Below are 22,812 nucleotides of genomic sequence, written 5' to 3' on the forward strand. Positions count from 1 at the left end.
AATAAAAATTAAAAATGAAACGCATTTACGTAATGGTGCATGCATGCATTGCTAAAGTATAATCAAATCATTCAAATGCAACTTGCAATTTCAATCCTGTGCGATATCATTTGTGCCTTTTACCTATAAATTGATGAGGCTGACGTCGAGCGCGACCACGTTACTAACAAACCCTCACCTCTGCTGCGCTCGCGTTTACTCTGTAGTATGACCTTGGTGCTGTCGTCGGGGCATATCGAGGTACACACAGTGCGAAAGACCAGGCTGGAGTGACAGAGTCGACAGAGAGTGCATTCATTAGCAAACGAACAAAGGTTACAATTATGCAGTTAATTTACCGAGGGAGCACAGCAACTACCGTGGACAGCATTATAACCAGCCAGTGCACCGGAGATGCAAAGCATTTAAAGATGACCCAGTAAGTGGAGGGCAGTCCGAAGCAATTAACGCACATAGAATTGTACACAACGGAGAAGAGATAGAATAGGCCCAGACTAATTGCAATCGAGAGGACATGCAGCACCGTCTGTAGAGAAGAAAAGAAGATATGTCACTAGCTCTCGGGAATATGTGTTCAAGCATCGCTTACCCAGGAACGTATTTCGATGCAACAGTGCACTAAATTTGCAAACAGACAGCTCGCCGTTATAGTTGTGCCGAATTCCCAGATCCCCACTTCACTTTCCGCATAGGCGCAGAGGGTAACAAAGAAGATGACAAGTGATTGGTAGAGCGCATCCAGCAGAATTACCCAAAAGTCATGCGGCCTATATGCAAGACCCAAGCGACCCTAAAATATTATTATATTATATTATTGTTTATATAAATAAATGTGCTGCAGTTGCGTTGCTTACATTTTTGTAGAGATAGGGATTTTTCAGTAGCAACTCCTCCGGCACACGATTATCGTAGACGCCAATCGCTAGAGGAGGTAGGGATGTGAACAATAGGTTGTAGAGCATTAGATACATTTGGTCCATCATCACAGAGCCGGAGAAGCCGCAGTACAATTGATACCAGAATATAAGAAAAACGAAAGCCTGCAAGACCAAATACAAATCCACTAGAGCTCGAACCGATGCTTAGATCTTAAATCTGTCTATTTTTCCTACCGCATTCTTATAGAAGAAGTAGAGAATCATGCGGGCCAGGCGATCGTAGCACCAATAGCCATGCGAGAGCAACAGCCGCTCCAAGTAACGGAAACGTGAGAGAGTAAAGTCAGATGCCATCACTGCCTGCATGCCCTCCTGGCCAGAGATACCGACGCCCACATCGGCCATTTGAATCATTGAGACATCGTTGGCTCCATCGCCAATGGCCAGAGTGCGCAGATTGAGCTCCTCCTTGACCACCTTCACCAGGTATGCCTTTTGCAATGGAGTCGAGCGGCAGCAAAGCACCGAAGCGCAGCCTTTGGCCAGCTTCAGAAAAGGCAGAGTCAATTTGGATCTGCAAGAAGCAAGCATTGAAGCCAGGAACTTAGTTTGGGTTTATGCACGAACTTACTTGGGATCCAAAATGAATGTCAATGTTTTGCCATCCACGACCAAGGCGCGCGGCTTACAGCGCGGCGCTAAGCTATATCCTGTGGAGCTGACCGCCTTTGCATTCCGCATTTCAGTCAAGTAAAAGTTGATGGCCGTCTCAGCCGCATCGCGAGATCGAGCAGTAAGTCTACATCGATGGAAAGTGGTTGAATTTGTGGTCACGAAAATGTTGTTGATTCACTCACTTGATCAGCTCCATTTGTTGGGTGAAGAGCTTGGCCGAGTAGGCAATGTTGATGGCCGTTTCCGGCTTGTCGCCCGTCAGCACCCACACGGAAATACCCGCCGAGATCAGCGAAGCTATGGTCTCGGGCACACCATCCTGTAGGCGATCTTCAATGCCCGTGGCACCCAGCAGCGTCAGGTTGCTCTCCAAACTGGCGAATGATTCACGCAAACGTCTCTCGCGGTTTTCCAGCGACATTTCAATCTCCTGGTGACGAGCCCACCAGTCCGTATAGTCAGAGGCATTCAAAGTACGCTTCGCCATGACCAGAATACGCAGACCCTCACGAGCATAGCGATCCAGCTGCTGCTGCGTCTGTTCACGCAGTATGGCTACAAGAGAGATTGGAAAAAAGTTTACAATAAATTGGGTATTACTTAAAGCATATATTATTTATTTATTTTACCTTCGGGACTGTTTTGGGCGCAGGGCGCCAGGACGGGCATAATGGAACTGTCGGCACCTTTTGTATAAAGGACAATCTCCTGGGTGCCCGTCTGCCTAACAACTATTGACATGCATTTGCGGCTTGAGTCGAACGGCAGTATCTTGAGTATCTCATACTCCAGAGTCGCGCCAGCGGTTGGCATGCTCACTAGGATGTGATTGGGACTGCGATTGAGCAAGCAACAGTCGTAGCTATAGGCAGCATTTACCAGCGCCAGCTCATCAGGACTCTCTGCCTCGTACAAAGGACGTCCATCGGCAGTTCTGTAAATGGTCTGAGTCTTGGTTTGGCTGAAAATGGAACAGGGCATAAATAAATATGAGATCAACTCTATATATGATCCTCAGCTAACACTCACTCGATCTTCATGCGCTTGCCGTGCGTCTTGGCATTTAGAAACGTGGCTATGCTGGTTATCTTGGAGTTGATCACAGCCTTGGCTCGACCCGTGGGCGAAATACTGTTGGACAGCGCCTTGCTCTTCATGGGCGGCGACGGGGACTCCGAATTGGGCGTGGATTCTGGCGAACTGCTAATCGGCGAGAGCGTGGGCTGATGACCCTGTGCGGGCATGGCAAACAATAGATTGGGCGGCGGTGACGGAGTCACGGAACGCGACTCGGCCAGCCGTGTATAACGATCCGTGGGCAGAGCCATCGGTCCGGCCTGCGGCACGCCATTGATGATAGTGGTCGTCGTTGTTGTCGTCGTCACCAATTTGTTGCGCGGCCGCAGGTGCTTGAGAGTGGACGGCGTGGGGCCTGTGGCTGGGCTGCTGCTGTTTTGTTGCAACTCAATGATGCCGCTGGCATTCATGAGATCTCGATGCGGCGCCGCACTCACGATGACCGTATTGCAAATGGCCAGCACAATAAGGAACTCCTGTATGCACTGTGCATGGGGCGCCAGATAGGCACCGCCACTCACACCGGCCAATCTCTGCATATCATCCTGCAGCGTCTCATTGGGTATGAGCGGGGGAGCTGGCGCACCCGGCTTGGTGTACAGCTTCTCCAGCTCCGATGGCGGATGGTTGTAGTCGGTGCCGTTTACCACGCAACGGCGGAAGATCATCTTGTTCTCGGTCAGTGTGCCGGTCTTATCCGAAAATATGTGCTGTATCTGGCCGAGCTCCTCAGTTATGTTCATGGCGCGGCATTCCGTCTGCTTGTTGGTGTCCGCGTCGTACAGCTCGAGGTTGTTGTGTATGTGATACACCTGCAGTATCTTGCATAGCTCAATGGTCACGTACAGCGAGAGCGGTATCATCACTTGCAGTATGATAATGTACGTCCAGAAGGTCAGCATGCCCTCATAGGCGGCGTCCACGACGAACGGCAAATAGGGCACGGGGAAATTCTCAAACGATCGCAGCCACATTGTGCACCCGATGGCGCCAACAACACAAAGGATCAACAATATTATCACACACCTGTAAATGGAAATTATTTCAGAGGAATAAATATAAAATATTTACAACATTATATTATATATGTTATATAACTTAAAAGATTGGATTCTTAAATCTATGAAACCCCAGCCTCAATTCAATTAAATATGTATTAAATTGTAATGCCCTAAATATATATAAATCTTAAAATTTTAGCAACTGAATCGTCTTTTCAAATTAGGCTTTACCAAAACAAACTCATAAAAAGTATTCTTCAAGCCTACAAGACTTTTTTAATTGTAATTTATGAAAGTTTAACTAGCATATCTATTAGTTTTCTTCCTGATAATAAAATATTTTCTTAACTGCTCTACCATCTGTTATAACCTCTCAATAATATATTACACCCCGCTCATTAGCTTAGAGCATTCGTAATTGTATTATTCACATGACTTACTAACTGTTGATAGTAAAACGACATGATTCATATACTTTTGCCTTGATTGTAAAAAAAAATACACGCATGATTTGCAAAGTTCATTATAAGAATTCGTCCAGTTGTAGATGATTGAAAGTATATAATGCAATATTAATAAAAAATAAAGCACAGTTTATAATTACATAAAAATAATATAAACTATATGTAACATATTTCTCTGTAATATCATAGGAGTATACTCAAAGCTCTGATTTGATTTGATTCATTTTATTTTTTTATCTCTTTCAGGCTTGCGAATCGATTGCTGAAACTCAACATCTCGAAGCAAATTTTAAGTCTCTTGAAAAATATTCAATGGGGAATTTTTTGGCTTTCATTCAGATTTTTCTCTCAAACATTCAACAGATCTATTAAACCGTTAACATTTTTCATTAACAATTCTGAAAAACAAATACGAAATTCTCACAATATTGACCAATAAACTTAATATTCCATCTGTAGACCTTGAGAGACTATCAATTCAGCTTTGAAATCTTAAGCACAGAATTAATTACGGCTCACAATAAGCTTATTCAAACTGTTTAATCGAAACTTGATTTTCAATGGATTTGGCGATCCCGTTTAGCTTTGGTTTGACATTCAAATGAAATTGTACTGCTGGTATATAGTATTATATTGATCCCTCCCAGCTACGATATTTGGTATTTCTGCAGTCCTGATAGAAATTGTATTCAAGTATTAATGCTCACCATATCACATCAATATTCATTTGCTGTTCCACCTGGGAGCGTTTGTACCTTGGCCCACTATTATTCAGCATGGACTTTGTTTCATGTCCGGCATAGACGACAATGCCCTCAATGTAGTCCGTATTCTGCAGGAACGTAAAAGTTTGATTAGAATTTGAGAGATGAATGAACAAACGAACGAACGAACGAACCTTCAGTCTGCTCTCTCTTAACAAAAGGCACTCGGTCGAAATGGGTACGCGTTCCCCAGTTGGATGTATTAAGGCCCCATGGAATCTATACAGCTTTGTTGTCGGCGCATCCGCCTCTACGCAGCTTATAAACTTGCTGGGCACAAACATGTTCTGCCTTTCCGTAAAGCCACGTACAACCTGCAATTCCACAAAACAAGCGCAACAAAAAAAAAAATTAGAGTACAAATTCATATCACTCTCACGTAACCCCACAGAACAGTGGCACAGTTATACGCCAGGTGGACGGCCCTTTGATAGTTAAGTATACATACCTCACGGCGTTTCAGATTCGTTTCACCATCCAAGTCGCATGTGTCAATGTAACAGACGCCATGCGGATCGCTGGTGCGCAGTAGCAAAATATCTGCAGGCACTGTCTCATTGTTCGACAGATGAACAATATCCCCCACACGCAAGTCTTGCCACTTTGTTTTCTTGTAACGCTCCGTCTCACTGCAAGAGAACATATAGAAGAAAAAATTTTTGAAAATCAGGAAATTCGAATACAAAAATATTTGATATTTGTTATAAAATTAAATTTATTTTACTTTATTTTATTGACGTATTTATTTACTTTATAAATTTTGGTAAAGGTACAAATAAATATAAAAATAAATACCTATTTAATTTTTAAAATTATATTACATATTTTTTAAATTAAATATTTTATTTTTATTATAATTCATAATTATATATTTTTTTATATATCAACTTATTTTGTTTTAAATATATTTTGAACTATTATTATTATTATTCATTTTTATTAATAAAATATTTTATTTATTTATTTTCATTATTATTTTTTTTATTAATAGTCGTGGTCTATTTTAGTAAATATATATAATATATAATAAAATTAATTTGCCAGAATTATAATCTTGTGCACAAAGCCCAATTGATTTCCGATTCCTCGATTACTAACAATTTCCGTATATAGTGTAAGATTAAGGGTCAGATTCTTAGAAATCGCGAAATGTCAGATGGAAGCTTTGGTAATTTGCATTGAATCGACGTGGATTTTGTGTCCATTAGTTGGACGAGTTATCAATTAAGGTGTCAACTGTGAGCTGTCAAGACAATTTGCATGTCACACAAACGCGAATGGGTTGGCCAGCGGGACAGGTTAATGGTTAGGCTTCTACACACACAATATCAAGGTGAGCCCCATTAGGACAGCCACAATATTCAGGAAAATTGCAGAAAACTGCTCCAGTTCAAGGTTATCTAATAGGGGAGTGAGGATCGGCGACTCCTGCTACCTGTCGACCTTGAATCATGGCAAAAGCTTTCAGTTTTGTTGCTGTTGTTGGTGTTGTCACGGATGGCGTCATGCGGTCATTGTATCTACTTAGCTATTTATGAAAGAAGCCACACTGTGTTGGGTCACTTCACTTTCCGCCCAAGTTCACTTTGCAAATTGTGATTGCGACTAAAAATTGTTGTTTTATAGCGGTATTTTTCGTATTCGTCTTTTTTTTCCATGTGTATAGCGCGGTTTGCGTGTCAAGGGTTTCCCCGATTCAGCTCTGGACAGGCCCTGGCATTGTTCGTGTCTGTCTGTCATGTCCTTGTACAGCCTGATTTCAGATTAATGTGCCAACATACCCAGGCGGCCTGAAATTTTGATCAACGTCAACGCGACTTACCGGTGAAAGCCTTTGCCATCATTTTAATTGGGTCATTAGCGAGATTGCGCATTCTAAAGCAATTTACCACTGCCACATCAACAATAGCAATAATAATGACAATAACAACAACAACAACAACAACAACAACAAACTCCAGCTCTGCTCTAAACAAATATAATTATCAGACCCTGCAAATTTCTGTTTGTTGTCTTTGTGGGGCGCGTTGGGTCTGTGGGTCTCTAGGTCGCATTGTAGGTGAGTGACGTTGTTGTTGTTGTTGTTTAGTCGGATGACTTCCAACTTCAATTCTCTAATTGGCAATAGTCGGAGGCAACACTTTTCCGTTACACGAACTAGGTTATGTTTACTCCATTGCGTGGCATTTTCTTTTTGCCAGAGCCTTATCTTGGACCTACCCGATAAGATATTCGATTGTACCGTCACTAATAAGCGAAACGCGCCCACTTGACAAAGTTCTCTTATATATTTTTATTTTATTTTTTTTTTTTATGTATTTATTAATTTAGTGCTGAACGATTGACAGTTCAACGATAATAATATCTGCGCTTGTCATGAATGAGGCAATCACTATTTACTTTACCTATTGACAGTATGAAAGGAAAGTCATAACCTTTTTAGGCTAAGAATGTAGATCTTGCCACCCAGTTAAAATATCTGCTGTTTGAGAGTGTATTTCTGTTCATACTACTTCAGTTTGTATTTGGCATATGCAAAAAAAAAAAAAAAAAAAAAAAAAAAAAAAAAAAAAAAAAAAACTTTTCTTAAAAACATCCCAAGTTCCTCAAATGAGAAATGTTCAGCCCAAAAAAGCTTTGATTTAAAATATTTATGTACCTGTTTGGCAACATTGTCAACAAATTTTAATTTCAAGTTGAAGATTAGACAAAATCAAGCAATTATTAATTATAAATATAAATAACCTATTAGAAGCATCTGAATGAGTAGAAGCGGAAATTACTTTTTATAAATACATTCAAAATCTGCCAGGTCTAGCAACATGCTGTGGAGAGCTGGGTGTGACATCAAAGCACTCGTCAAGCTGAGAAGAACTTTCGCTTTAGCTGAGTTTATATCTGTGCCAATGACTCAAGCCTCCATTTTTGCACTTCGAATGAGTGTTTTACTTTCACTTGAAATTTGGGTTATTCGCTAAGGTACCAGGTCTTGAAATAAGGTACGAGTAACAATTGTCTGCTGAGTCGTGCAATTAAGGAACGTGACAAACTGTTTATCAAGTGTCAAATCGATTAAAAGAGGCAGAGAACAGAAAACATATTCCAGAGAGAAGCAATCCAGCGCAGGGCTGAATATACATACATACGTATGTATGTAGCATTCTGTGCATATTGCATGTCATCTAATTGGCCTGGAGGCGTCGCTCGATTGCTGCCAGCGGCGCCAAAGTGGATAAATGTTGAATCTTTAATGAGCCCTGGGGAAGAAGTTCGACTGGCCCCACTGGGAGCTCACTCGATTTATTGGGCGTTTTTAGCGAAATCAAAAATTAATGTTTGTTTACCTCGCCAATGAGCACCGCCGATTGCTGAATTACTATTTGCTAAGAGCAAATGGCACGCAATGCTTCGATTTTTTGCCTACGTACATTCCATCCACTCTGAGCATAGTATACAGTGCTGAATTACCTTTGAAATATGTCTTGCAGCATTATCTGAGGTTTTGATTGCGCTACGTATAGATATCGATGCAAGTCCAACTATTCTATTATCTGCTGATCATGTTGCAAATATATGTAGTTAAGAAACACATAACTGATATTGATATGGCTATTTTGAAACATGTTTGCTTAAAGCAATAATAATATTTCATATTGTTTACCGTCCCCGTTGTGACGTAAGGTCAGAATCTAGATTGATTGTTACCTTCAAGTTAACTTTGGAGAGAACAATCATCAATATTTATTTATATATACGAATTTTTGATATATAGAATATTTTAGAGCTTGCGATTTCTAAAACAAAATTTTGCTCTTTTCGATTCTTAATTCTTCTTTTTTGTTTATTTTTTTTTATATAATATATAATTTTTTTTTTAATTTTTTCTTTCAAATTTTACCTTACCACACTTATTTTTCGTTCTGTTTTTATTTTTTCTGGTTATCACTTTTCTTCATTTTCTCTTGTTTGTTCTGCTCTTCTTTTCGTTTGTACGCTTCTTTATTTTTCACTTAATTTTCTATTCTCATTTCGCGCTGTATTCTGTCCTTGTCTCTTCCTTATTCCACTTCTCATCTCGTATTCTGTACCCTTTTCTTCTATGATCGTTTTTCTTCTTCTTCTTCACCTCACATTTTCTCTTCTGTTCTGTAATATTCAGTCTTTCTGTCCTCTCTTATTCACTTTATTTTTTCTCTCTCTTCGTCTCCTTACTCCCATTTCCAAATAGGGAGAAATTGACGTCTGCCAAATAAATTTGGGTAAACTCAAAATCTTTTAAGATTTGTTTGTTTTGCTTAAGCTTAGAAAATTGTTTGAAACCGTAAACAATATGAAGGTCATTCTATTAACCTTCTATGTGTTTATTTTTTTTTTCTTATTATGATTGCAAATTTCTGTAGAATATATATATATGTTTTTTTACAGCTGCCATTCTTTCAAGATCTGACCATTTTTATGGGTTTCAGTAAATTGCTAAACCCCACAGCTGTTGTCGTTGACCAAAAATCATCTGGGAAACATTGTAAAGTTTTTAGTGCTAATTGCTAAATTGATTTACGTGTATTTGCTGAAAGCAGGCTTGCAAAGATTTTTTTAAATTTTGTAGGGTAACACCGGTTAAAAATAAAACTATTATTATTATTTTTAATTATTTATACTTTATTATTATTTTAAATTATTATTTTATTATTATTTTTTATTTTAATTTTTTAAAATTATAATTTCTTTTAATAAATATGTATATAAATTGTATATATACGAATAATATACTATTTTATTATTGCAATGGACCTAACATTAATATATATTTAATATTATATACATATGTATATTCTCGTGCATTGACCTAAAAAATTAAATCAAGAATTTCTCATTGGTCTCGATCGGCTTCACTGCAACATTCCAACAACATGAGTTGTTGATATTTCTCAAGAATTTTCACAATGAAGTTCGATATGATACGATATAATAACTTCCGAATTGGCGGTCCCAATGAAGATTTTAAACTAGAATCATTGGGCGAATATTCTGGGAGTACAGGTAATGCCATGGATTACTATCTCAAACCAAGATTCTCCACACCTGAGCAGGATAACGAAATTGCGCAGAGTTGTACAAGTCTGGTTGGTGGCACAACAAGATTAACATAAGAGGAATACGTATAGAGTGGGCGGGCACACGAAGAGCGAGCATAGGGAGAATGTGTATAAACAGAGTACAGGGAGAATGAGCATAGGTTGGACGAGCCCTACTTGTACATTTGAAGAGCTATCACTGGTAGAGCGATATTCTCCCTTGTAAGCTTTAACATCAAGCTATGCTCTTACAGATCCAATTAAAGTATCGCTCTTTTTACTTATAATTAATATCCATAGTACATCTTCCATTTCGTATGAAATGTCTAATACTTTATGTAGACTCCAGCAATTTTGTATGAACACACGCTGTCTGTCAATTCAATGGGAGTTGTCTTACGAATTGCTTACATGTAATATATTTTTGGGATACACACGAATCAGCTTTTACTGCTAAAACTTTTCTCATTTATCATCAAAAGAAAATCGATACATCTATTCATTTCCCCCAAGCAAAAAGCATATTGTGCTTCCATAATTACATGTATACAAAAAGTCTGGAATGATTGCATTAGCAGCAATGAGCAGTAAAACAGACGTCTTTTGGTCAAATTCGTATTGCCTATGCATACCCATATCTAGTAGTAGTAGTAAATATTGGGCGATACACATTAAACATTCATCCAACTTTTTAGAATAAGAAATCAACAATTTAGACATGCTACTATTTATTGCCTGATTATAGTGCATATAATGTATAATCAGAAATCATTACGGAAAATCTTTTGCCCAAAAAAAAAGCCAAAAGTAAATTTCCAAGCTTGATTTGCTTTATTGCCTTATACGAAAACTGAGTCTTACCTAAAGATTTTTTTCAATCAATGCACATGACTTTCTGCTATAGGAAAACAGATTGTTTGATGGATAAGCGAAAGCCACAGTTACAACACAGCATAGAAATGTGATGCATGTACATGCTGAATATAAATCCATGTACATATATGCATGTTGGCCAAAGTGGGTCATGTGGGTGGTTGGTTGGCTTGGAGTTGTTAATGTTATTGTTATTGTTACTGCTATTGATGAGCTGCGAGAACGCCCTGTACGCAGGCAGTTTACTTAAAGTTCATTTGACTTGGTCACGACTGAGCACACGCGCATGCCTCACAGCCGAATGGGTCAATAAAAACAAAAAATACCCATGCACACCATAGGTATGTTCTGGCTGGGCTCCTTAGGGGACGATTGCCTGTGGGTAACTTTCCCCTAGGCTAAGCTCCTTGGCTAGACTCGGGTGTTGTACATATTTACTCCACAAGCTTTCCCGAATTTCAGACACAGCAGAGCAAATACCAAAAGCCGAGACGGACCAATCAGGTCCCTATGGATGTTATAAGCAGTTAGTGAGGGTAGGATAGCCCATAACGTAGGGCCATTGAGACGTCGACAGGAGGTAGACATATATTAATGCTTATGGCTATGAGCAGTCAGTCAGACAACTAAACTCTAATTTGGTTAATCTATTCAACGGTAAATTACATATTTACGCAGCCACGATTAAATAGTTTAGTTATTTGATCTGCTTTATACGTAGAGTTAGGTCAAGCGAAATTAGTTCAAGGGTTCCAGTTATAGATAATACAATCTGCCCCAATAATATTCACAATTATTTACCGTCTACAATTTGAGTAATTCCAAGAAATCTAATCTTTGTAAATATTTTTATCAAATGTCCGGCCGATTAAATTATCAATCTGCTATTGTGCTTTTAGCAAATTTGTTAAGGAGCAATAAATAAAGAAATAATAATACAAAGATAATAAAAAATGCAGAAGTACTTTTTGTGACTTATTTGGCAATGTTTATCCCATTGGCATATGAATTCGTCATATTGATAGTATTTTATTTGTACTATAATACCCTGATATGATAACATATGAACAGAAGGATATAGAGATATATCATTATCATGTACATATATATAATTAGCAATCAGTAGAATGTTCAAATTGGATAATTGTTACTCTGCTTCATACTGTTACTCCTCTCTCTCTCTCTCTCTCTGTCTCTCTCTCTCTCTGTCTCTTTGTCTTTCTCTCTCTCTCTCTCTCTCTGGATTTCTATTTCCTTCTTCTTTCTTTTTTTCTTCCTTTATTTATTTCCCTCTTTCACTTTCTCTTTCAATCACTCCACCTTTCTTTCTCTCTCTCTCCCTTTCTCATTGTCTCGCTCCACCTCTCATACTCTCTCTCTGCCTCTCTCCTTTTCTAACTTTAACTATTCACATTTACCCTTATCTGTTAGTTTATTTTTCATTTCCTCTCCCCTCTCAGTTTTCTTTTCTCTAGTTTCATCTCATGCTATTTTGTTCTCTCTCTCTCTCTCTCTCTCTCTCTCTCTCTCTCTCTCTCTCTCTCTCTCTCTCTCTCTCTCTCTCTCTCTCTCTCTCTCTCTCTCTCTCTCTCTCTGAAGAGAGCATACCTTTCTCCCACACCTAAACCTCCATTGGGAATTACCCATAAAGTGAGCAACCAAGTGTCCGACCCTATGATTTGTCTATTGCATTAGTTGACCACACATCAAAAACAAGTGACAGAACATTTCTCTCGGATCGAGAGCAATTAACAGTAAGATAACAGAACCAGACGATAGTAATTTTTGTAATCGATTTTAAAAGTTTACCCATATTTAAACTCGCACATTTCGCTTCCCCGTCATTAACTTGGCTAAAAGCCCCCGTACACGAATCAATCATGTAAATGCCATTAAAGCACTTGCCCATTGCTCAGCGACAGGCGACAGGCGAGAGGCGTTGGGTATGGTTCAATTCGATTCGATTCGATTCGCTGGAGCACAAACTACCGTTAGACCCATATCGTCATCATATCTATTATACCGCCCTCTTAAGTTCATCGCGTTCGACAAAGGAAAGACAATTTTGCCAAGTAATTAGACCACTGCACGCAATGTGGCAGCCGAGGTACGATATAGAGACAGGGGCAGACACAGAGCTAAAGGGGAAGCAGAGGCATTCACACATGGAGACAATTGCTGGGCCTTTTGAAACGCTCGATTAATAATTAATAACACAGTCTCTTCTGTTTGTTGTTGTTGTTGCGTTCGGTCAGGCAACGGAATGTTCCACAGTCGGAAAGCGAAACTTATGTGTGATTACCACAACAAAGCCATGGCTAACACTGGCAGGAGTTGGTTGGATGGCAAGCTTTCATTGTTGTTTATTGTTTTGTTTCGCTGGGGGAATAATTTCCAATGCCTGGTGGCCTCAAATTAGGGTTATTAGGGCGCCATGACCCAGACCTATTTCAGCTGCTACATATGTCAACTTGAAAGGGCACTTGGACACGTAATTGTATGTGGCATGCATATGTGTGATTTGCTATCGAAATCTTTTACTTGGTAATTACCTGTATGCAAGTCTCTGTAGTACTCCAGATGTTATCTATCAAAATTGACATCAATTTGCACTCTCTGAACTATTGCTATTTCGTGTTAGGTTTTTAATTTTCTGAGGCAAGCAAAAAGGTCATATCTGTTGAACAAATTGAAGAAGTCAGAATCAAGTCGCGCCTAGAAATATACCTTACGGCAGCTGCATAAGAATTCTCGGAATTCGAAATTCCAGGAAATTATCAAATGATCAACAATTTTGCCCTTTCAAATAGACCAACACTGGGCACATCTTATGCAAATACACATCCATAACAATCACATTCTTTGTTTAAGTTCAATCAGTGGTCGAAATCAACAATTAGTGCCACTTAAGCAACGAACAAGATGGGCTATTCAGATGTGCATACATAAATATATATGAAAAGAGGGAGGAAATCGCCAACAGATGTCAGAGTTGGCTATATTATATAAGACATAGGGTATCTACATATGTGTCTTTTCTAAATGCTGACGCGTCTATCGGCAAATATTAGTGCAGGTGTTTCGACTCAACTCAACGAACTGCTAACTGTCCAAAGCGTTAAGTTTTCGATAATAAGGCAAACATGTTATCTACCTATGGCAACGAGCTTAACAACGTGTCAGCACTCTACACGCTGAATACGTGCACTTGAATGATAGATAATATCGAATTGATTGGAATATACATACAGCCGTGGTCTACCATGGTCCACCCCATGTTATACAACCAAGAGCTGAGCGAATCATTTTGTTGAGAGTGACCAATTAGGAGTTATGGTGAAATCCACAGATTTATATAGATAGAATAAGAATAAAGGACGACAAACTGTCTGTCCGCTAGGTGTCGCACCTACTTCGTATATCACGAGATAATATCGTATGCGAGTATTTGGAATCGATAGGAATATAGAAACCATAGAACATATGGAATACTGAGCTGAGCGAAACAGCTGATTGGGAATGATCGAATAGAAGATATAGTCAAATGCGCAGATTTATATAGATTTCTGTCCGCTTGGTAAAGAGTTCAAATGTGAATAGCAAATATAAGTCCGGGGCTCACTTATAGACGGGTAGTCTGGCTTTCTGATTTAATCTTGTTTCCTTCTTATGCTATGAATTTCACATATTGTTAAAAAACATGCATAGAAAAACTGTAAAAGCATAGGTTTCAGAGTACCTCTTATTCAAGAAATCCCGACATAGTTATCTTCTGAAATTATATTTTCAATGAAAGGGACTAGCTTTCACTAGAGTTGATACAATATTTCCGTAAAATTTGTGAATTCTGTGAAATTTTCAACACTAGCAAATCTTTAAGAGATGAACCTAAATAACTGAAACTTAAATCGAATTTGAATAAATGTAAAAAAAAAAACAAATAATCATGAATCGCTGAATCAGAAAGAAACTTTTTAAAAACGAACCAATATGCCAAGCAATTAGCTCTCTTTTCTAGCTCTTTCGAAATACGGAATTAGGTAAATGCACACCTAATGCTAAGCCGATTAAGCTCTTACTCACGATCCACAAAACATACACTTTAAGGGTTAAGTCCAGCCTACCTGTTACATACATTTGCACAAAATCATCATACCCTCCTTTATTTACCCCTTTGCAATGAATTCAAGTTATAGCAAACAAGTAAGAAAGCTCCAGCCGAGACTGCTCGAATAGGAGATACCCTGAACCCTCCAAGCTGATATTCTAATCATTCCGCACTTATTTTATGCACACATACATACACATGCATCCACACGCACGCATAAGCCTGCGCTCTGCTAACTGCGCAGTAAGCAGCGACTGCGCTTGGGCTGCGCTGCAGTGTGGGCAATATTATGAGAGTTTATTTGTTGAATAATTAATTTATTATTAATTAATTAATAATCTTTTGTAGACATACGATCTTAATGAAACTTTCAGAGCGTAATTATATGGTGAATATGTGTGTACATTCCAAAGCCCAAGTCTCTAGTACTTGAAATGCGTTTTATTCAAATTGGGGGAGAAGGGGGCGTGGTATCCAAAATCTGTAAATTACAAAATCTTTGTATCGATTAACTTTATATACAACGCAAATTTGAAGACTCCAGGTCTAAAAATGTTCAAATTAGGCTGAAAAAACAAAATCAAATTTTCGATTATTCTCGATAAAAAAGTTATCGGACAATTTATCGAAAAAATAAAACAAACTCGTACTGCGTATGGTACTCACGAGTATGCATGCCAAATTTCAGCTCTCTAACTCTTATAACTTCTGAGATCGACGCACTCATACGGACGGACGGACAGACGGACAGGGCTATATCGACTCAGCTGGTCGCGCTGATCAAGAATATATATACTTTGTGGGGTCTGCCACGCCTCCTTCTGCCCGTTACATACATTTTCACAAAACCATTATACCCTGATTTCCCATTTTCAATGGGTTCAGGGTATAAAAAGCGATGCCGGCCGTATAATAAGCTTGAGCTTGTTAACATTGTGATTAATCAAAAGTCTACGGGCGAATATATGTGTCTGCCACAGCTGACACCAATTGGGAGCTCTGAATATGAATCGCTGACATCACAGCCGTCAGCAACGATAGCGAAGCTTATGATCTGAGGCTGCCCGCTAGCGATTCTTACTAGACAACATCGGCATCGGCATCAGCTGCAGCGGCCGTCGATAAAGTCGATTGTCAACCGGTTTCGGAAAAACTCGTTTTTCAGTTACTAAAACGTTTTCAATGTCAATCGCCTGGCTTCGCTAGAAACCGGTACGACTCTACCGAAGCAGACAGGCCTTTTTGCCAGTCGCCTCTAGCTATGTGATATATGTGAAGATACGGAGGATATTGGCACCGTCTGTTGCCATGGCTAACGCCGGGAATACCGGCTCAAGTTGTGCGATACTTTTTATATATTTATAAATATCTCTATTCGATATGCAATTGTGTTCTCTATGCAAATATCAAATGCCACTCAAGGCCCTTCGCCCACACAAACTCTACCGATTGCCGTGAACTCGGCATATGTGCTATTTTGTCAGTAGAATCGAATAGGTGCTGCGTATTGTCGCCCTACGGCTGGGCTTTAGAATATTAATGCGGTTTCAGTGAAAGTCCACACTTGACATCGCTAAACTCTGGGATAGCCAACAGATGTTGTGGTTAACACGGAATTCTCACATAAATAAGTTAGCAGAACCAACTACGTAATGACATGATTAGCACGCTTATTAACTAGTTAGTGAAACGATTAAAAATATGAAAATTGTAGGTATTAACAAATGTACTTTGGTTTTAGGTCCAGCCCATTATTACAGGGTTCAAACCCTACAGAATTAATGGCAAGCATGTTGAAATTAATTGTATGAACATTTTATTCCGAATTGGGTGTGATCTACTAAATATGGAACAGCTCGTATGTCTGAGTGTACTTTTGAAATATTGTTTCACTTCATTTTAGGATTCCAGTTTCTAGAATTTATATATTAGCAGATATTACTGCAGTTTGAGTACGATCGATAACTCGAAGCTATCCATTAATTGAAACGCTTTTTTGAGTTTGACCCAATATTGCTGTGGGTGGGTCTTACACATTATGATCTCTAATCGTGTTCAATAATACTGGATTATAGGGAAAAATTGATCGATTATCTGCTATAATTTTATTCTGCTTAGATATATTTATACTTTCATAGATCGTATATCATTGAACGATCTGATCGTGATCTATACACTTTGTGGACCGGTACATCAACTAACAGTTGTTTATAATATATTCAGCTCTATAGCTATTTTATACAATTTCTATCAATTTCTGATATATTGCTAATAAACAATGTTTTTGTTTTATCATTTTGCCCCTTTACCTTTACCTTTGATGTTTATATAATTTTATATTTATAAATCTTTCAGCTTTTCACGATGTTTGAGGAAAAAGACTAGTACTTTACACCAGGGACCGCAAATAAGTGTTACGCATTTAAAAAAATTGAGGCTCAAAAGTATTCCCAAAAAGAGAGAGGAAAACACACATAAGGATATTTTTTTATGGCGAGTTCAAAAAAAGAATAAACTTTTATTGGTAATTTTTTATAAAAAAATTATTTTTAATTATTAAAATTGATTTTTATGATAAAAATCAAAAATAATTATTACAAAACAATTTTATATAAAAATCAAATCATAAGTCTTATATTTGATTTTTATTATAAAAATCAAAAATAAGACTTATGATTTGATTTTTATTTTAAAAATTGAAAATAAAAATTGAATTGATATATCTCTTGAAGTAAAGGAGCTAGATCATATATCGGCATATATATATGATCTACGCATTATTACCTTTCAGATGATATATAATATGTATGTAAATATGTACATGTATACGTACATATACATTAATTATATACTTAGACGCTTTCCCAGGGCACTTGCGCTGTGCACTTGCGCTGTGCACTTGCGCTGTGCACTTGCTCGTACCTATTCAGCAGATAATGTGAGGGGGAGACAGATGCAGATAAAGCATAATCACTGTATATACGTACATACATATGTTTATATATATATATAGAGATAGATTGAACTAGAGCATAATGACATACGAACAGTGGGCTTTTGTTATCAGGACAGCCAAACAATTGATAAAGATACTTCGCCAGAAGCCTCACAGGCAACGTCGACTCAACCGGACGATGGCCTTGAAATAACATCCCAAAGCACATGTTCATTTTTAAACGCCTATTTGAACTTTATTGAGGTTGCGTCTGACTGTGAAGAGTCTGAGGAAGAGGACGAACCGGAACTCAAATTGGCTATAACGGAGATTTATGGATATTCCCCAAAGCCAATAGATTTAAACGTGGATATTATGTGCTATTGGGAGGACAAAAAGTTTATATATCCACGATTGTACCGTCTTGCCAAGATAGTTCACTCGGTGCCTGCCATGCAGGTTTCGGTGGAAAGGGCATTTTCTGCGCTTAAGCTTGGGCTGACAGACTTAAGGTCTAACCTAAGTGCAGACTCTATAAAAAAAATAATGTTCTTAAAACTAAATAAATAGTAAACTTATACCAAGTGTTATATCTATGGGAGCAGGGAAAGGTGACAATAATACGTATATATACATATAAACATATGTATGTACATATATACAGTGATTATGCTTTATCTGCATCTGTCTCCCCCTCACATTATCTGCTGAATAGGTACGAGCAAGTGCACAGCGCAAGTGCCCTGGGAAAGCGTCTAAGTATATAATTAATGTATATGTACGTATACATGTACATATTTACATACATATTATATATCATCTGAAAGGTAATAATGCGTAGATCATATATATATGCCGATATATGATCTAGCTCCTTTACTTCAAGAGATATATCAATTCAATTTTTATTTTCAATTTTTAAAATAAAAATCAAATCATAAGTCTTATTTTTGATTTTTATAATAAAAATCAAATATAAGACTTATGATTTGATTTTTATATAAAATTGTTTTGTAATAATTATTTTTGATTTTTATCATAAAAATCAATTTTAATTATTAAAAATAATTTTTTTTTAATTTATCAAAAAATAATAATTATTTTTTAATTTTTTCCTATAAAAGTTATAATCGTTACGGTCCCTGCTTTACACAATTTTCATTGAATAAAATATAAATTGAATTATGTTAATGAACTTCATATCTTATAGTTAATAATACTTCTTTATTCCTTAACTTCTACAAAAATCTATACGAATTTATTACGAGACCATCTTCAACTTCTGCATATATAATGTAATCTATTTAATTTTCTTCCATTCCAGCTTCTTCAATTGTAAATGGAATTTTTTATTCGCAATTGATTGCGAAAATCATTGCTGATACGCCCAGGCAATGCGGATTCGAAGAAACCCCACAATAAAATGGAATTTTCTTATGTGACGTAGGTACAACAATCTTGTCACATGATTTTTATTGCACTGCTACGATGCGAATGTTGTGATTTATTGTCATTTTCACAGCTTTCAGGATCGAGTCATGCGCTCGTCTGGGCTAGCAATAAAAATCAACATTTAAGTCAAAAACAGAGCAGCTTGATTAAAGCCTGTTTATCTCAAAGAAAAAACTGTAGTCTTAATTAGTTTTAATTAGAGGCGACATATACTATATTTAGATATTCTAAGGAAATCATTTCTCTGCATCATATTCAGCAACATTAGCATAATAAAAGTTTTTTTAAGACCTGTTGATTTGGGGATTGGCTTTTTAGGGCTCAGCATATATAACCAGCCAAGAATAACTTCTGGAATGACTTGAATATCAGATATAAATTTAGCATTCATTCTGTTTGCTTACGTATAAAGCGAATCATGCTAATTGCTAATTTTTGAGTCATGAACTAGTTCAATCAACCATGATCAGTTCATAAAGGAAAGTTATTGGCAAAAAAAAAAAAAAAAAATTCCATTAGGAGTGATTTTATTCGATCAGTCAACCGAATACAGGTACAGGCTAACTGATCAAGAATAGCCAGCTATATATTATAAATTTGTAAGCCAAAGGAATAGTTTAGCTAGTTCATGATCAATTCAGATGTAGATGTATTTGGTAGTTCATTTCAATACATTATCTAATCAAAGTTTTATGCGAATCCATCCGCATAACTCTGAACGAAGCGAATAATTTACATAGGCCAAACAACATTGGCAATTTTTTAAGAATTAGGGCGCTATTCAATATTCAAATGAATAACAGTATCTGGAAAGGTTTATTTCTTAATTCTTGCACGTAGGTTCAATGTGCTGTAAAAGTATTCTAAAAATCGTGTTAACATTTTGCTTCCCTTTTTTATTCCAATTTCATAGACATTTGCGTGTAGTTTGAACCACATATTTTAATTATCACATTTAATGCGATTTGGCAGACTTGAGAATTGGTTTTTGGAGGTGTGTTTGAAGTACAAGTCTCACGCCTGCCACTGAATAAACAACTCAACAATTTATCTCTGCGACTGACATTGCCACAAATCAAATAACTTGCGAAATGGCCGAGTAATGTCAGTTGAGCCCAGCTCAGATACGACCCCACGACTCATGCCAGTGACTCACTGAAACTTATCAAACATTTCACATGGTCACGAATTCGATAGCATTTTTCATGGCAAGCGCGAAATTCAAAGACCCTGAGATGATCAGGGCCGCTGCTGGACATTGGCCATTGCCCGTTGGCCAGTTACCATTTACCATTGGCCATATAGCCCTCGGCCGGGTGGGCGTTTGCACTGGGCCTGCTACCTGTTGCGGCTGCCACTCAGCGTCCGCATTTGGTATGCCAAGGCGCATGAATGGCTCTGATTTGCATGTAACTGCGCTGGATGCGCGGAAGGCATGAGTAAAGCCCGTACGGGTAGACCTTTTCGGTTTGAAAGCCATGCATTACAATGCAAGAATGTTACAGTCGGGCGTAAGCGACTCCACAATTCAGGTATACGAACTGCAGTTATATTTATATAATTCTAAGCTTTCATTTTATACTATAGCTAAAATGTTATTCATTTTAAAGATCCTCTATAGTTCTATAACTGAGCGCGATTTAGTTATTTCCTTGGCATTTGTTATGCTTTCAGAGTGAGTAAATAAAAATGTTAACGGTTGTGATTTTAATTGTAAAACTGTACAATAGGGAAGTTTTGTTCATTTCACGCCTCTAATAGACGCAACTAAATAAGGTTTTATGCCATCAATTACTTATTCCAACACTCAAACGCCTCAATTTAATACGCGTGAAATAAGCTACAGAAACATAAACGTTTACTCTCATTTCTTTGTGAAGAGGGAGTATATATAACCTACTAGTAGAATCTGAACAAGAGAACATATTAAATTTAATATTGTGCTTATCTATGTTAACTCTTCATTTAAAAATCTCATATGATATGCTAAAGCTCTTTAGCAAAACATGAGATTTTCCCATTCTGTGTATCACTCAAGAGTGTTATATCATGAGCACTACAGAAGATGTACAATATACAACCCGGCTTTCTCCGTTCGACAATTCAGTTATATGTAATATCACAACATATATATAAAATATATTTAATACAAAATAAAAGAAACAGAGGAATAGTCCCACTGCATAGTAGATATATGCTAAGATATACCGCAGACATTATTCATGACTCAAGACAAAACAGCTTTGGGTCAGGGCATACAATCACTAAGGCTAATCACAATTTGTGCAAAGCAAAACGGGAAAATGCTAATTTAATGGGCAGCAACAATTGCTAAGTTCATTGATCAGCCGAGCAGAAAACAATAGCAACAAGTAAAAGCTCTTTGGGTCGAGTGTAGCTGACTGCGGAATACACTGTTAAAAGTGCACATATGTAATTCGAAATTAATGCAGCTGATTATAAATTGAATAAGCGAGAATGAAAAGAGATAAGTGCAATTAAAGAAATTAATATAAAAGATGAGCAGCTGGGAATATGGAATGGATGATAAAGTTGAATGAATGTTAATATGATATAATTATAAATATAGAGTACTATAGATAAGCTTAAAATATCTCTCATTGCATATCTTTAAAACTACAACCCGATACATAAGCCTATGTATTAATTCAGTAATTCAGTAATTAACATGTACTCATATTTAATTAATTAGATTATTAATTTACTATACACAAAAAAAGGTCAAATCAAAATTTGTATCACAACCAATATACTCCTTTTCAACATTTGTATAAATAGAGAGTACAACTCTAACAGCTATAACAGCGGCAACAGGATTTGGCGGCAACCAAACTGGAAGCTAACGGTAATTAGCCAACGGTAAAGGCTGCGCCTAGGCAGCACTGGGCAGCAAGGGAGAGGCCGGGCTAAGCGACAGCTGCGAATGCAGTGCAACTAACTAAATTGTCACTTGGTTGGAAAGTTGACGCGTGCAAGGCAAATAAATAAACGGAACTCTTGCGGCGAATTGCGCTGCGGCGGAGCGTCGAAGAGGCGGTGGTGCGGCGAGCGTCGGCGACACTCGAATGTGGGACACAGCCGAACCGCAGACATGGCAGAAGAAGCTGAAAAGGGGGGCAGCTACACTCACACACACGCATACACACATAGACACACACACACACACACGCACGCACACTTGAAGTAACTTTGAGGGAAAGTTTACCAACTTTGTTAGGCTGCTCTTGCTATTGTTGTTGTTGTCGCCGTTATGGCTTTACGCTTTATGTCTGTTTATCGATTTCTAGATTGCATTTAAAAATAATCTGTGCGAACATATCGCTGCCTTTGCATGCGCAATAGGTCAGCCAGCCAGCCAAACTCTTGTTTAAGCCAAAGCATGTTCCAACTTCTTCTGGTTAACTGAATTCAGATTGTTTTCGAGCACCTGACAAACATTTATTCAAGCCACTTTTGAGCTTGAACGTTTTTGCTTGTTCTCTTTGGCTT

The 22,812-nt window shown here is 37.8% G+C and overlaps 1 protein-coding gene across 9 annotated transcripts in view; it reads right to left on the minus strand.

Moving 5' to 3' along the window:
* Positions 1-22,812, minus strand: part of LOC108611610 (phospholipid-transporting ATPase VD) — a 37,874-nt gene that overhangs the window by 1,216 nt on the left and 13,846 nt on the right. For 8 of the 9 annotated variants that reach the window (XM_089465297.1, XM_089465295.1, XM_089465302.1 and 5 more), the window contains 12 exons: positions 5,308-5,488; positions 4,994-5,173; positions 4,803-4,927; positions 2,583-3,656; positions 2,183-2,514; positions 1,736-2,108; positions 1,510-1,677; positions 1,113-1,452; positions 855-1,040; positions 590-790; positions 339-526; positions 124-264 (listed from right to left, as the gene is read on the minus strand). In XM_089465297.1, the coding sequence (XP_089321423.1) occupies positions 124-264; positions 339-526; positions 590-790; positions 855-1,040; positions 1,113-1,452; positions 1,510-1,677; positions 1,736-2,108; positions 2,183-2,514; positions 2,583-3,656; positions 4,803-4,927; positions 4,994-5,173; positions 5,308-5,488 (3,489 nt within the window). The remainder of the gene's footprint in view (positions 1-123; positions 265-338; positions 527-589; positions 791-854; positions 1,041-1,112; positions 1,453-1,509; positions 1,678-1,735; positions 2,109-2,182; positions 2,515-2,582; positions 3,657-4,802; positions 4,928-4,993; positions 5,174-5,307; positions 5,489-22,812) is intronic. The other variant, XM_018004342.2, reaches the window with a different exon arrangement.

This window comes from Drosophila arizonae, chromosome 3 (genome assembly GCF_054131065.1).
Source record: "Drosophila arizonae isolate 15081-1271.41 chromosome 3, UAZ_ARI_1.0, whole genome shotgun sequence".
NCBI lineage: Eukaryota > Metazoa > Arthropoda > Insecta > Diptera > Drosophilidae > Drosophila > Drosophila arizonae.